Source organism: Hemitrygon akajei, chromosome 14, assembly GCF_048418815.1.
Source record: "Hemitrygon akajei chromosome 14, sHemAka1.3, whole genome shotgun sequence".
NCBI classification, from domain to species: Eukaryota; Metazoa; Chordata; class Chondrichthyes; order Myliobatiformes; family Dasyatidae; genus Hemitrygon; species Hemitrygon akajei.
This window is the reverse complement of record NC_133137.1, coordinates 60,464,330-60,480,683: the sequence shown is the minus strand read 5'-3', so window position 1 is coordinate 60,480,683 and position 16,354 is coordinate 60,464,330. Positions and strand designations below refer to the sequence as shown.

Genomic DNA, 16,354 nt, shown 5'->3' with positions numbered 1-16,354 from the left:
CTCCTTTCTGCCTGCTGAGTAAATGAGTTTCACTCTCTAGCAGGGGTCCAATAACATATTGCATTTTGAACTTGGAAATGGCCGTTTTAGGATCTTGTCCAAAATACTTTACAGAAATACTGTATGATGTCTCTAAAGATGGTGCATGGATTTTCCTTGCCCTATGTTTTGATCCAGTTGAAAAACTTCATGATGCTAATGCTTTTGCATTCTCTGAATCGACACATAACGCCAAATCCAAGGCACATGCTTACTTTGAAAATATAACTTTTCTCATTTATTTGCTATACACATGAAGTTCAGTGCAGGGAATAAGATACCTGCATTGCTGCTTCATTCCAAAGTGAATCTTGTTAGGTCACTGTAAGTTATCTACAGTATATAGTGTGCTTTTACTCTGAATTATCAACTATATGATTTATTAGAAGGTGGGCAAATTATACAATGCCTTGCAATTCATTGTCCTTCCTGCAAGTAAAAATAATGTTTTACATTGTACTTCCGTAAATCCTCAGGTCATCCCAGAGTGCTTCACATTCCATTAGTTAATCTAATGGTGGTGGGGAATGGGGAGGAAATGCAAAGTCACAGGTATATGTGGCAGCAAATTTAAACACAGCAAATCCATAAACTGGACATTCTACCTCTCTGTACTAGTGTTGGAAGCTTTCAGCTCCTAGGAGTGAATGTGACTAATAGACTATCCTGCTCCAACCACATAGATGCCATTGTCAAGAAAGTGAACCAGATCTCTACTTCCTCAGGAGGCTAATGAGATTTGGCATATCTCCTTTGACAGTCACCAATTTTTATTGATGCATCATAGAAAGCATCCTATCCGGATGCATCTTGGCTTGGTATGGCAACTGTTCCGCTAAGGACTCTGTTTATACTTCTTGCTTGCTTTGTAAAGCAGCCAACATAATCAAAGACCCTACGCCCTTTGGACATTCACATTTCTCTCCTTTCCTATCAGATACCTCATAGCATGTACGACCAGGCATATGGACAGTCTTTGTCCTGCTAGTGTAAAACTATTAAATGTTACCCAAGTAAAATCAGATGGAATCTTGCTCACAATCTATCTTGTTATGTCCTTGCAATGTATCATTTACCTCCACTGTACTACCTGAATGCACTGATGTAACTGAAATGATTTGTATAAGTTGCATATAAAGTGAAGCTTTTCTTAGTTCTCCGAACATGGGAGCAAAATTAGGTCACTTGGCCTTTTGAGTCTGCTCCACCATTTGATCATGGCTGATTTATTTTTACCCCCAACCCTATTCTCCTGCCTTCTCCCTGTAGCTTTTGATACCCTTACTAATCAAGAACCTATTAACCTCTGCTTTAATGACTTGGTCTCCACAGTCATCGGTGGCAACGAATTCCACAGATTCATCACCCCCTGGCTAAAGAAATTCCTTCTCATCTCTACTCTAAATGGAGATCCTTTTATTCTGAGGTTGTGCTCTCTGGTCCCAGAATCTCTCACTACTGGAAACATTCTGTCCATGGCCTTTCAATATTTGGTAGCTTTCAATGAGATTCTCCCTTCATTTTTCTAAACTCCAGTGAATACAGACTGAGAGACATCAAACCCTCCTCATGTATTAACCCTACAGTCGCCGTGACATTCTCATAAACCTCCTCTGGACCTTTTCCAGGGACAGTACATCATTCCTTAGATATGGGACCCCAGCTGCTTAAAATTATGAGAGTAATAAACCAATTTTAATATCTCTAAATGATATATCTTTAAAAAGGCAGATTTACTACACATAGGTAATAGGCAAGATAATTTGCTGAAGTCAGGGAGATAAACCTTCCTCTCAAGAGTTGCTGCTAACTGAATCACATAAATTTTCCTTGATTTAGTGGAGTGAGTTAGAGATAGTTCTTTGTGGACTTTATGCACCGGGTTTAAAAAGCGACTGGGACCTTTCAGAACTTGTCTGCCAAGCGGGAGATTACTGGGGTTATTACTAAATTAGCAAGGGACGATAAAAGAAACAAGTTGTAAGTGGAGAGCTATTGTTGGAGTGGCCCAGTGTTAGAGTGGTACATCTTGGTCTCAAAAGGCCTAGATGAGAACAGGTGGAAGCTAAGGGGGCTGAGTCATTTAGAATAATTTAGTTGCTTGTAGAACTTAAGCTTTAGAAGTTCAAGCCCAAGGTAGCACAATTATAGGCAGGAAAGAGTTGGAATGCTCCTCCTGGAAAATGTGGGATTGCAGACTTAAAGGTCTCCCTGATGACTACATCTGTAGCAAGTGCAGTCCTCAGTGAAGTGGTCAAGGAGCTGGAGCTGGATGTACTCAGGACTGTCCAGGAGGCTGAAAACCTCATAGATGAGGCTTTGACTCAGGTGGTCGTACCCAGAGTGCGGGCTTCAGACAGTTGATGAATGGCCAACAGGAGAAATAAGGATCAGCAGTTAAAGCAGGGTTCCCCTGTGGCCATTCCCCTCAGCAACAAGTTTACCCCTTTAGATAGTGTTGGGGGTGGGGGGGGGGGCGGAATGACCTATCTGGACACAGCAGCTGCAGCCAGGCCAGTGGCACTGTAGCCAGCTCGAGGATCAGCAGGGAAGGGTAAAGTCAGGTAGAGTGATAGTGATAGGAGACTCGAGACTTAGGGGGATAGACAAGAGATTCTGTGGACATGAATGAGACAGTAGGATGGTGTGTTGCCTCCCAGGTGCTTGGTCCCAGGATGTCTCTCAGAGTGGCTGAAGAATATTCTCGAGGAAGGGTGAGCAGCCAGAGGTCATGGTGCAAAATTGGCATCAATGACATTGGTGGAAAGGGGGAAGAGGTCCTGTGCAGTGAGTATAGGGAACGAAGGACGAGGCTGAAGAGCAGGACCTCCAAGGTAGTATGTCTGGATTACTCCCAGTGCCACATGCTAGTCAGGGCAGCAACAGGATGATAGTACAGATGAATGACTGGCTGAGGAACTGGTGCAGTGGATCGTTGGGATCTCTTCTGGGGAAGTTATGACCTGTACAAAGGAAAGTTTACACCTGAACCTGAGGTGAAAGAATCTCCCTGCAGGCAGGTCTGTTAGAGTTGTTGGGAAGGGTTTAGACTCATTTGACAGGGGTACGGGAACTGTAGTGATAGGGCTCAGGATACTTGGCATATAAGTAGATGTAGTGTGTAATGAGACTGGGGAAGGACCAGCAGATGATAGAGCATAATTGCAGTCAATGGAATGAGCTGAAATGTAACAAGGAAGCAAAACTGAAAAGGGGATAAATACAGAACTGAAGGTTTTATATTTCAGTGCATATAGTATATGGAATATGGTAGATGATCTTGTAGTGCAGTTAGGGTTTGACAGGTATGATGTTATAGGCATCAGTGAGGTGTGCCTGAAAGAAGATCATAGTTGAGAGCTTAACATAGAAACATAGAAAATAGGTGCAGGAGTAGGCCATTCGGCCCTTCGAGCCTGCACCTCCATTCAGTATGATCATGGCTGATCATCCAACTCAGAACCCTGTACCTGCTTTCTCTCCATACCCCCGATCCCTTTAGCCACAAGGACCTTATCTAACTTCCTCTTAAATATAGCCAATGAACCGGCCTCAACTGTTTCCTGTGGCAAAGAATTCCACAGATTCACCACTCTCTGTGTGAAGAAGTTTTTCCTCATCTCCGTCCTAAAAGGCTTCCGCTTTATTCTTAAACTGTGACCCCTCGTTCTGGACTTCCCCAACATCGGAAACAATCTTCCTGCATATAGCCTGTCCAATCCCTTTAGAATTTTATACGTTTCAATAAGATCCCTCCTCAGTCTTCTAAATTCCAGTGAGTATAAGCCTAGTCGATCCAGTCTTTCTTCATATGAAAATCCTGCCATCCCAGGAATCAATCTGGTGAACCTTCTTTGTACTCCCTCTATGGCAAGAATGTCTTTCCTCAGATTAGGGGACCAAAACTGCACACAATACTCTAGGTGCGATCTCACCAAGACCTTGTACAACTGCAGTAGAACCTCCCTGCTCCTGTACTCAAATCCTTTTGCTATGAATGCCAACATACTATTTGCCTTTTTCACCGCCTGCTGTACCTGCATGCCCACCTTCAATGACTGGTGTACAATGACACTCAGGTCTCGTTGCACCTCCCCTTTTCCTAATCGGCCACCATTCAGATAATAATCTGTTTTCCTGTTCTTGCAACCAAAGTGGATAACCTCACATTTATCCACATTAAATTGCATCTGCCATGAATTTGCCCACTCACCTAACCTATCCAAGTCACCCTGCATCTTCTTAGCATCCTCACAGCTAACACCGCCGCCCAGCTTCGTGTCATCCGCAAACTTGGAGATGCTGCATTTAATTCCCTCGTCTAAATCATTAATATATATTGTAAACAACTGGGGTCCCAGCGCTGAGCCTTGCAGTACCCCACTGGTCACTGCCTGCCATTCTGAAAAGGTCCCATTTACTCCCACTCTTTGCTTCCTGTCTGCCAACCAATTCTCTATCCACATCAATACCATACCCCCAATACCGTGTGCTTTAAGTTTGCACACTAATCTCCTGTGTGGGACCTTGCCAAAAGCCTTTTGAAAATCTAAATATACCACATCCACTGGCTCTCCTCTATCCACTCTACTAGTTACATCTTCAAAAAATTCTATAAGATTCATCAGACATGATTTCCCTTTCACAAATCCATGTTGACTTTGTCCGATGATTTCACCTCTTTCCAAATGTGCTGTTATCACATCTTTGATAACCAACTCTAGCATTTTCCCCACCACCGATGTCAGACTAACCAGTCTATAATTCCCTGGGTTTTCTCTCCCTCTTTTTTAAAAAGTGGGGTTACATTAGCCACTCTCCAGTCCTCTGGAACTAATCCAGAATCTAAGGAGTTTTGAAAAATTATCACTAATGTATCCACTATTTCTTGGGCTACTTCCTTAAGCACTCTGGGATGCAGACCATCTGGCCCTGGGGATTTATCTGCCTTTAATCCCTTCAATTTATCTAACACCACTTCCCTACTAACATGTATTTTCCTCAGTTCCTCCATCTCACTAGACCCTCTGTCCCCTACTATTTCTGGAAGATTATTTATGTCCTCCTTAGTGAAGACAGAACCAAAGTAGTTATTCAATTGGTCTGCCATGTCCTTGTTCCCTATGATCAATTCACCTGTTTCTGACTGTAAGGGACCTACATTTGTCTTGATCAATCTTTTTCTTTTCACATATCTATAAAAGCTTTTACAGTCAGTTTTTATGTTTCCTGCCACCTTTCCTAATTAAGCCCTTTGTCCTCCTCTGAATTTCTCCCAGTCCTCAAGTGTGCTGCTTTTTCTGGCTAATTTATATGTTTCTTCTTTGGACTTGATACTATCCCTAATTTCCCTTGTCAGCCACGGGTGCACTACCTTCACTGGTTTATTCTTTTGCCAAACTGGGATGAACAATTGTTGTAGTTCATCCATGCGATCTTTAAATGCTTGCCATTGCATATCCACCGTCAACCCTTTAAGTATCATTTGCCAGTCTATCTTAGCTAATTCACGTCTCATACCTTCAAAGTTACCCTTCTTTAAGTTCAGAACCTTTGTTTCTGAATTAACTATGTCACTCTCCATCTTAATGAAAAATTCCACCATATTATGGTCACTCTTACCCAAGGGGCCTCGCACGACAAGATTGCTAACTAACTCTTCCTCATTGCTCAATACCCAATCTAGAATGGCCTGCTGTCTAGTTGGTTCCTCGACATGTTGGTTCAGAAAACCATCCCGCATACATTCCAAGAAATCCTCTTCCTCAGCACCCTTACCAATTTAGTTCACCCAATCTGTATGTAGATTGAAGTCACCCATTATAACTACTGTTCCTTTATTGCACGCATTTCTAATTTCCTGTTTAATGCCATCCCCAACCTCACTACTACTGTTAGGTGTACACAACTCCCACCAGCATTTTCTGCCCTTTAGTGTTATGCAGCTCTACCCATATCGATTCCACATCCTCCAGGCTAATGTCCTTTCTGTTGCGTTAATCTCCTCTCTAACCAGCAATGCTACCCTGCCTCCTTTTCTTTCCTGTCTATCCCTCCTGAATATTGAATATCCCTGGATGTTGAGCTCCCATCCTTGGTCACCCTGGAGCCATGTCTCTGTGATCCCAACTATATCATATTCATTAATAACTATCTGCACATTCAATTCATGCACCTTGTTACGAATGCTCCTCGCATTGACACACAAAACCTTCAGGCTTGTTTTTACAACACTCTTAGCCCTTATACAATTATGTTGAAAAGTGGCCCTTTTTGGTTTTTGCTCTGGATTTGCCTGCCTGCCACTTTTACTTTTCACCTTACTACTTTTTGCTTCTACCCTCATTTTACACCCCTCTGTCTCTCTGCACTTGTTCCCATCCCCCTGCCACATTAGTTTAAAGCCTCCTGAACAGCAGTAGCAAACGCTCCCCCTAGGACATTGGTTCCAGTCCAGCCCAGGTGCAGACCGTCCTGTTTATACCAGTCCCACCTCCCCCAGAACTGGTTCCAATGCCCCAGAAATTTGAATCCCTCCCCCTTGCACCATTTTTCAAGCCACGTATTCATCTGAAATATCCTCCTATTTCTACTCTGACTAGCACGTGGCACTGGTAGTAATCCAACGATTATTACCTTTGTGGTCCTACTTTTTAGTTTATCTCCTAACTCCCTAAATTCACCTTGTAGGACCTCACCCCGTTTTTTACCTATATCATTGGTACCTATGTGCACCACGACCACTGGCTGTTCACCCTCCCACTCCATCCGAGGATACATGTTGATTGGAAGGACAGGTAAAGGGGTGGGATGCTCTGTTGGTTAAAAAAAAAATCAAATCTGTAGAAAAAGGTGACATAGGATCAGAAGATGTAAAATCCTTGTGGGTAGAGTTAAGGAACTGCAAGATTAAAAAGAACCTGATACAGGCCTCCAAACAGTTGCTAGGATGTGAGTTACAATTTCAACGGGAGATAGAAAAGGCATGTAAAAAGGGGAATTTCAGTATGCAGGTAGATTGGGAAAATCAGATTGGTGCTGGATCCCAATAGAGGGCATTTGTAGAATACCTACAAGATGGCTTTTTAGAGCAGCTTGTGGTTCAGCCCACAAGTGATAAGGCAATTCTGTATTGAGTGTTGTGCAATGAGCCAGATTTGATTAGGGAGCTTAAGGTAAAGGAACCCTTAGGAGGTAGTGATAATAATATGATAGAATTCACCCTGCAGTTTGAGAAGGAGAAGATACTGTCAGATGTATCATTGTTACAGTGGAATAAAGGAGATTACAGAGGCATGAGAGAGGAGCTGGCAAAATTTAATTGGAAGGGAACACTAACAAGGTATCAGAAATGACAGCAGAACAGAATAGCTGGAGTTTCTGGGGGCAGTTTGGAAGGCATAGGATAGATACATCCCAGAGATGAAGAAATCTTTCAAAAGGAGGATGAGGCAGCTGTGGATGACAAGAGAAGTCAAAGACAGCATTAAAGGAAAAGAAAGGGCATAATATAAAAGAGGGTACCAAAATTTTCAGAAAAAATGAATAAAAGTGAGGCAAGAGTCAATATCGGACCGCTGGAAAATGACGCTGGATAGGTAGTAATGGGGGACAAGGAAATGGCAGATGAACTTCTTCACTGTCAAAGACACTAGCAATATGGAAGTTCAAGAGTATTGGGGGGAATAAGTGAGTCTAGTTGCTATTACTAAGGAGCAAATGTTTGGGAAGCTGAAAGCTCTGAAGGTGGACCAGATGGACTACACCCCAGGGTTTTGAAAGAAGTAGCTGAAGAGATTATGGAGGCATTAGTAATAACCTTTCAAGAATCACTAGGTTCTGTAATGGTTCTAAAAGACTGGAAAGTTGCAATGTCACTCCACTCTTTAAGAAGTGAGGGAGGCAGAAGTACGGAAATTATAGGCCACTTGCCCTGGCTTCGGTGGTTGGGAAGATGTTGGAGCCCATTATTAATAATGAGATTTTGGGGTACTTGGAGGCACATGATAAAATAGGCCAAAGTCAGCATGGTTTCTTTAAGGAGAAATCTTGACTGACAGATCTGTTGGAATTCTTTGAGGAAACAGCAGGCAGGATAGACAAAGGAGAGTCGGTGGGTGTTATTTACTTGGATTTTCAGAAGACCTTTGACAAAGTACTGCACATGAGGCTGTCTAACAAGATAAGAATCCATGGTGTTACAGAAAGATACTAGCATGGATAGAAGATTGGCTGACTGGCAGGAGGCAAAGAGTTGGAATAAAGAGGGCCTTTTCTAATTGGCTGCCATTGACTAGTCGTGTTCCGCAGGTGTTGGTGTCAGGACCGCTTGTTTTCATGTTTCAGGACAATGATTTGGATGATGAAATTTATGGCTTTGTGGCTAAGTTTGCAGATGATATACAGATAAATGGAGGGGCTGGTGGTGTTGAGAAAACAGGAGTCTGCAAAAGGACTTGGGCAGTTTGGGAGAATGGGCAAAAAAGTGGCAGATGGAATATAGTGTAGGAAAGTAAGTAAGAATAAAGATGTAGTCTATTTTCTAAACCAGGAGAAAGTTGAAAGGGACTTAAGAGTCCTTGTGCAGTATTCCCTAAAGGTTAACTTGAAGGTTGAGTCAGTGATAAGGAAGGCAAAATGCAATGTTAACATTCATTTTGAGAGGACTAAAATATAAGAGCAAGAATGTAATGCTGAAGCTTTATAAGGTATTGGTCACACCACACGGAGTATTGTGAGCAGTGTTGGGCCACATATCTAAGAAAAGATGTGCTGACATTGGAGAGGGTCCAGAGGAAGTGCATTATTCCAGGAATGAATGGGTTAAGGTATGATGATTGTTTGATGGCTTTAGGTCTGTACTCATGGTAGTTTAGAAGAAAGAGGTGGAATCTTACTGAAACCTGTTGAATATTGCTGTCCTAGATAGAGTGGATGTAGAGAAGATGTTAAATATAGTGGGAGAGTTTAGGACTAGAGGACACCGCATTAGAATAAAGGGACATCCATTTAGAACAGAGATGAGGAGGAACTTCTTCAGCCATAGGGTAGTGAATCTGTGGAATTCATTGTCACAGACAGTTGTGGAGCCCAAGTCATTGAGTATATTTAAAGCAGAGGCTGATAGGTTCTTGATTAGTCAGGGAGTCAAAGGTTACAGGGAGAAGGCAGGAGAATGGGGTTGAGGGGGATAGTAAATCAGGCACAGTGGAATGGCGGAGAAGACTTGACGAGCCGAATGACCTAATTTTGTTCTTTTGTCTTATTTCTTCCTCCCCATCTTCTAACTTCTTTTGATCTTTTCCTTATTGAATCTATAACTGTACTTACAGTTCATTAATTACATTTCTGTTCAGTATTATCCTCTTATTGTCACTGTAATGGAATTCTTGTAGAAAGTCAGCATTTTACCAATGCCATCTATTATTATTCAGAAGTAACATTGAGTTGAGAAACATATTCTATAGCTATGCACAATTGGACCCACAATATTTTTATTCAAAAATATGCAGTATATTGAAAACTTGTTTCTTTACTAACTTCATAGGCCATTTTAATTGATCATATTTCCCTTTTTATTTTAAGGTTCTGATTTTATAAAGACTTCTACAGGAAAAGAAGGGGTAAATGCCACATTCCCTGTTGCCCTGGTGATGGTGAGGGCCATCAAAGACTATTACAGGAAGATGGGCTATAAGGTACGGCAACAAAAGGGGAAATATTTGCAACTGCAAATTCATATATAACTTGTTCAGCATAATTCTATGTATATTTTTTTGGAAAATTGCTTATTCACTTAAGAGGAAAGCTGATTCTAATGAACAATAGCTAAGAAGTTCCTAAGTTCCATGAGAAAGAAATTAGAAAGATATCTTGCTGCAGCCTAGTTGGTTGAAGACTGGGGATCTTTGTGGGCTGTATGAGTTGGGGATTGACTGCCAGAAATTTGACTTCTTGTGGATTAGAGTGGTGGGGTTGAGGGCCCCAGTTGGGGTAATAGTGTGATGAGAGCCTGGCAGGGTTATAATAGAGATTGAGGCTTTGGCAAGCGTCTGAAGGAGAAACTGATATTCATGCAATCGGGTTGGAGGGTACCCAGACAGAATATAAGATGTTGCTCCTCCACCCTAAGGGGTGGCTTCATCTTGGTACGAAAGGAATCCATGGACCGACATCTGATAATCTACACACACAAAATGCTGGTGGAACGCAGCAGGCCAGGCAGCATCTATAGGGAGAAGCACTGTCGACGTTTCGGGCCGAGACCCTTCTTCAGGACTAACTGAAAGGAAAGATGGTAAGAGGTTTGAAAGTAGGAGGGGGACATGCGAAATGATAGGAGAAGACCAAAGACCAGAGAGGGTGGGGTGGAGCTGAGAGCCGGAAAAGTGATTGGCAAAAGGGATACAGAGCTGGAGAAGGGAAAGGATCATGGGATGGGAGGCCTAGGGAGAAAGAATGATAGATAGATAGATAGATAGATAGATAGATACTTTATTCATCCCCATGGGGAAATTCAACTTTTTTCCAATGTCCCATACACTTGTTGTAGCAAAACTAATTACATACAATACTTAACTCAGTAAAAAAATATGATATGCATCTAAATCACTATCTCAAAAAGCATTAATAATAACTTTTAAAAAGTTCTGGCGGTTGAATTGTAAAGCCTAATGGCATTGGGGAGTATTGACCTCTTCATCCTGTCTGAGGAGCATTGCATCGATAGTAACCTGTCGCTGAAACTGCTTCTCTGTCTCTGGATGGTGCTATGTAGAGGATGTTCAGAGTTTTCCATAATTGACCGTAGCCTACTCAGCGCCCTTCGCTCAGCTACCGATGTTAAACTCTCCAGTACTTTGCCCACGACAGAGCCCGCCTTCCTTACCAGCTTATTAAGACGTGAGGCGTCCCTCTTCTTAATGCTTCCTCCCCAACACGCCACCACAAAGAAGAGGGCGCTCTCCACAACTGACCTATAGAACATCTTCAGCATCTCACTACAGACATTGAATGACGCCAACCTTCTAAGGAAGTACAGTCGACTCTGTGCCTTCCTGCACAAGGCATCTGTGTTGGCAGTCCAGTCTAGCTTCTCGTCTAACTGTATTCCCAGATACTTGTAGGTCTTAACCTGCTCCACACATTCTTCATTAATGATCACTGGCTCCATATGAGGCCTAGATCTCCTAAAGTCCACCACCATCTCCTTGGTCTTGGTGATATTGAGACGCAGGGGAGCACCAGAGGGAGATGGAGAACAGGCAGAGTGATGGGCAGAAAGAGAGAAAAAAAGGAGGGGGACAAAAACTAATATATCAGGGGTGGGGTAAGGATGGAGGAGGGGCATTAATGGAAGTTAAGAGAAGTCAATGTTCATGCCATCAGGTTGGAGGCTACCCAGCCGGTATATAAGGTGTTGTTCCTCCAACCTGAGTGTGGCTTCATCTTGACAGTAGAAGAGGCCATGGATAGACATATCAGAATGGGAATGGGACGTGGAATTAAAATGTGTGGCCACTGGGAGATCCTGCTTTCTCTGACCGACAGAGCGTAGGTGGCCTCCTCCATCTCCCTCTGGTGCTCCCCTCCCCCTTTCTTTCTCCCTAGGCCTCCTGTCCCATGATCCTTTCCCTTCTCCAGCTCTGTATCCCTTTTGCCAATCACCTTTCTGGCTCTCAGCTTCACCCCACCCCCTCCGGTCTTCTCCTATCATTTCGCATTTTCCCCTCCTCCTCCTACTTTCAAATCTCTTACTATCTTTCCTTTCAGTTAGTCCTGACGAAGGGTCTCGGCCCGAAACATCGACAGTGCTTCTCCCTATAGATGCTGCCTGGCCCGCTGCGTTCCACCAGCATTTTGTGTGTGTTGCTTGAATTTCCAGCATATGCAGATTTCCTCGTGTTTACCTTATAATCTATCTGGCTACTCTCCAACCTGATGACATGAATATCAATTTCTCCTTCCAGTAAACAAATTTCCTACCTGCCCCCCCCCCCCCCCCATTCCCCAATCTGACCTTTTAGTTCTTCACACTGCCTATTACTTCCACCTGGGTCCCCTCCTCCTTCCCTTTTTCCTATGGTCCAATCTCCTCTCCTATCAGATTCCTGCTTCTCCAGCCCATGAGCTGTCCCACCCACCTGACTTCACCTCTCACCTTCCAGCTAGCTTCTTTCCCCTCCCCCACCTTTCTATTCTGGCATCTTCCCCTTTCCTTTTCAGTCCTGAAGAACAGGCTCAGCTTGAAATGTCAACTATCTATTCATGTCCATAGATGCTGCCTGATCTGCTGAGTTTCTCCAGCAATTTGTATGCATTGCATTGGATTTCCAGCATCTGCAGACCTACTCATTTTTAAAATTAACGTTTTTTCTTGTGAATTCTACTTGTGTGTCATGTGCCAGTGACACTGCTGCAAGTTTTCCACTGCATCTGTGCTAACATGTACTTGTGCATATGACAATAAACTTGACTTTGACGAAACCTCCCTTTTCTATAAATACAACCATTTTATAACAAAGACCAACACGTTGTTTGCCTTCATAACCACTTGTTGGACCTGCCCGTTAGTTTTTGTGATCCATGCACTGGAACACTGAGGTAGCTCAGAAACTCACTCATTTACAAACTTTTTTTGTGTTTACGATTCTAGATGTTGTAGCCTTTTAACAATTTAAGCTTTCCTTTTGTGACCTAAGTCTGCTTACAGTTTTTCTGTTGGATTATAACTGCTAGAAGTGATTCAACATGACAATTTTATAATTTGGATTCACTTGTAGAACTCAAGACTTCTCATGCTGACAGCTACACCACAACTTGTAAGCAAAGAGTTAGATGGCAAACCAGGGGTTATGTTGTAAAATATGCTACAAACTCCAGTTAAGATGGTGCCATCGAATGCATGCGGCAGCTCACTGCCAGTTTAAAAAGTTAAGAAATCTCACTAGAAACACCTTTCCTGAGGTAAATTGTGTTATATTATCACCGCAAACAGTGAGGGGGATGATCTTGGATGGTGTATTGCAGAATCATTGCAGATGAGCTCCGATGCCCGCACAGCTGGCTCGGGTGTGAGGTTGGATCTGTCTGGGTGCCGAGCTGATTTGAAGAGCTTGAGAGCTGCTTTGGGCTAGGTGGTGAAATCTGGGCCTGGAGTGATTCACTGGGTGGCGTGGTCCAAGCCTTTCACAGCGGCCGAGTCCGCGTGTGAGGTATGATCCACTGTTTAGACTATTTAAACGCCAGCCCAGCTTGGAGGCAAGAGACTATTTTGCTTGCTCTCTGCGATGTTCACTCCTCTCTCCAGGATTCCGGAGCTTTTTGCTGTTCCGTTGTTTGGTCGATTTAAACGCTGGCCCAGATAGACTGAAAAGACAAGATGTTGGATCAGAGGCGAGAGCTGATTTTGCTCATTCTCCGCAATAGTCACTCTTCTCTCCATGGAGCTGAGGGTATGAACTACACTGCCCACTAATATGAAGAGCTGACAAGTGAGGCTTTGGGCCTACTCCAGTTTGCTCGTGGTTCGGATTTGAGGACTCAGTTTGGTTCATAATGTTGTTATTTGTTTCAGTTGTTTGCATGAGTTGTGTATTTTATTCTTTCTTCTGTGCACTGGTGTTAGTCTTATATTTTTTTCTTGGTTTCTTGCCTTATGGCTACCTGCAAGCAAACACATCTCTAGGTTATATAATTTATACATTCTTTGATAATAAATGCTCTTTGAATCTTAAAATTAAGGAAGGTAGAGGGTTAAATGAATGTGATGGATCAGGACTATATTGGAGCACGAATTTTTCCAGTGTGATCTCACTGAATGGCGGAACAGACTTAATGGACAACACCATTTTGAAATCAGTGTTTTAAAGGGAATCCTTATGTACGAGCTGACTCTTCGGATGTAGATTCCTAAGAATTGTATTTTGCTTTGCAGGTTGGATTTAAGCCAGCAGGGGGTATTCGCACAGCGAAGGATGCACTGTCTTGGCTGATACTGATCAAAGAAGAGCTGGGAGACTGCTGGCTAAATCCGAATCTCTTCCGATTGGGTGCCAGTTCTTTACTGACTGACATTGAAAGACAGGTTAGGATTTCAGCAGCAACTTATCTTTCGGTTACATAATGCTGGTTATGTTTGGCAATTTCTTATACCTGCTGAGAATGTGTATTAAATGCTTAATCATGTACATCTTTTGCTTTTAGATATGCTGAAATGTGTTTAATTTTTTTTCTTCAGATCTATCATCATGTAACAGGAAGGTATGCAGCAGCTCATGAATTGCCAATGGCTTAAAAGAACGTGTATTACTGCCTGTCAGAAAATAGCCCTGGATTCTCATTCCTAAATCATTCCTTCGTTTCTGATTTTTTTTCTTCTTCCGGAGTTTTGCAAACACTTCTGTTGCAATTTTTAAAAAGCATCATTTTTGCTGTTCTTCATGCCAATTTTTCACATGACGTGTTCTGAACAAATCTGCCTGCTGTGCTAACTTGTATATATTCTAAGGTACTTTGGTCAAGTGAGATTTAAGAAATTCATTTTGATAATTTATACCGAGAGTTTTCCGGACAATTTAATTAAATATTAAGATAGTGAAGGGTTTGTCCTTTAAGGGCTGTATGTGGCAGATCATTCTGTGAAATAGTTTTATTTTATCACCACTATACAATACACACTATAGTGATCAATGCATTTGAGGTCCTTCCTCTCAGAAGACTGGGTTAGTGAAGTGCACTGTGAATTCTGATCCCACTTCTGTCATTGGAGGTCTGATGCTGGAATTACAGGATATCACAGAATCTGCCTGTGTGTCAGTCCTTTGCTCAATTTGGAGGTAAACTTACCAAATAAGTACAGCTTCATTTAAGCATCTCTGTTAGGAGACATCCTGAGTCCTCTGTCAGTCTTCTGCACTGTAGATCATGTTAACCTATGTAACTAATATAAGCAAATGTTAATAATTTTTTCATGTTTAATAAAAATGAATATGTATAAATATATATGTATTCAATTGTTTCTTTGTTAATTTCTCATTTTAATCACAGATATTGAACTGGTTAATTTCAGTGGTATCAAAATGAATTTTATTGAGCCAAATTTGTCAAGACATCAGGGAGGCAGTTACTATGTGAGGCATCAAGGAGTCTTTGCAAAATTGAAACTGGCATGAATTGGAGAAAAAACTTCACTTGCTGGAGTCATGTCATAATGAAAGAAAGAAATGGTGTAGTTCTTACGGCTGAACTCAGTTCAGCCCAGAACATCAATGCATTTTCTGAGATCCATGGACTCAACGACATTCATCCAATGTGAGAATGTGAGCTGATGAAGGATCATCCTCTGTAACTATTAGTGGGATTCTACCACCAAACACATGCCCCCCCTCCCACCACCCAGAAGGGATTTTCCCTGTGACTCCCTGGCCCGTTCATCCTTGTTCACTCACTGTTCCCCATCTGTGGGCATCTTCCCATGTAACCACAGAAGCAACACCTATCCTTTTACCTCATCCCTTCCTGTCACCCCAGGACCAAAGAGTCCTGCAGGTGAGCAGTTTAGTCACTGCATTTGGTGCTCATGTATTTGGTCTCCTCTACATCGGAGAACCAAAAGCAGTTGAAGTGACTGTTTTACATTGTACTTCCATTCTCTCTGTACAGCTCTAACCCTGACCTCTCAATTATTCATCATTTTCATTCTACGCCCCCGTCCCTCAAGGAATTGCACCTCATCCCATACCTGGATGTGTTGCAGGCTGAAAATTTAATAGTGAATCTACCCATTTCTGTATTGATCCTTTTTTTCCCCTCCCTCGCCTATTTTAACTTGTTTTTTTAAAGGAATTAAATTGTTTTTTAAAGGAATTATTCTTATGACAATTTTGGCCTGAGTTCTATCACAGGCATTCCCATTGTTCTCTCTGCAACAGTTTTTCAGTTCAGATGAAGTGTCCTTGACCTGAAACATCTGCTCTAGCGTAGTGTTCAGTGCAACTGTACAGCAGCCAGCTGTAAGGTCGGTGTTTGATTCCCGCTGCTGTACGCAGTTCGTACGTTCTCCCTGTGACCGCATGGGTTTCCTCTGAGTGCTCCAGTTTCCTCCCACATTGCAAAGCTGTAAGGGTCAGTACGTTGTGGGCATACTATGTTGGCTGCCTATCACAATCTTTGCTGATTTGATTTGATGCAAAAGCAATTTGCTGTATATTTCAATGTACATGTGATAAATAACGTTAATCTTTATCTTCATGGCTGGAAGCTTGACCTAAGTGTTTCCAGTATTTCGCTCTGGTTAGTGGACATCCAGCTTCTC

At 42.4% G+C, this 16,354-nt stretch overlaps 1 protein-coding gene across 1 annotated transcript in view; it reads left to right on the top strand.

Annotated features, from left to right (window-relative positions):
- dera (deoxyribose-phosphate aldolase (putative)) overlaps positions 1-15,040 on the top strand; it is a 54,787-nt gene extending 39,747 nt beyond the window's left edge. The window contains exons 7-9 of the mRNA XM_073066189.1: positions 9,625-9,737; positions 13,976-14,125; positions 14,279-15,040. Coding sequence (XP_072922290.1) covers positions 9,625-9,737; positions 13,976-14,125; positions 14,279-14,335 — 320 coding nt within the window. The 3' untranslated portion in view covers positions 14,336-15,040. The remainder of the gene's footprint in view (positions 1-9,624; positions 9,738-13,975; positions 14,126-14,278) is intronic.
- Positions 15,041-16,354: the final 1,314 nt, after the last annotated feature.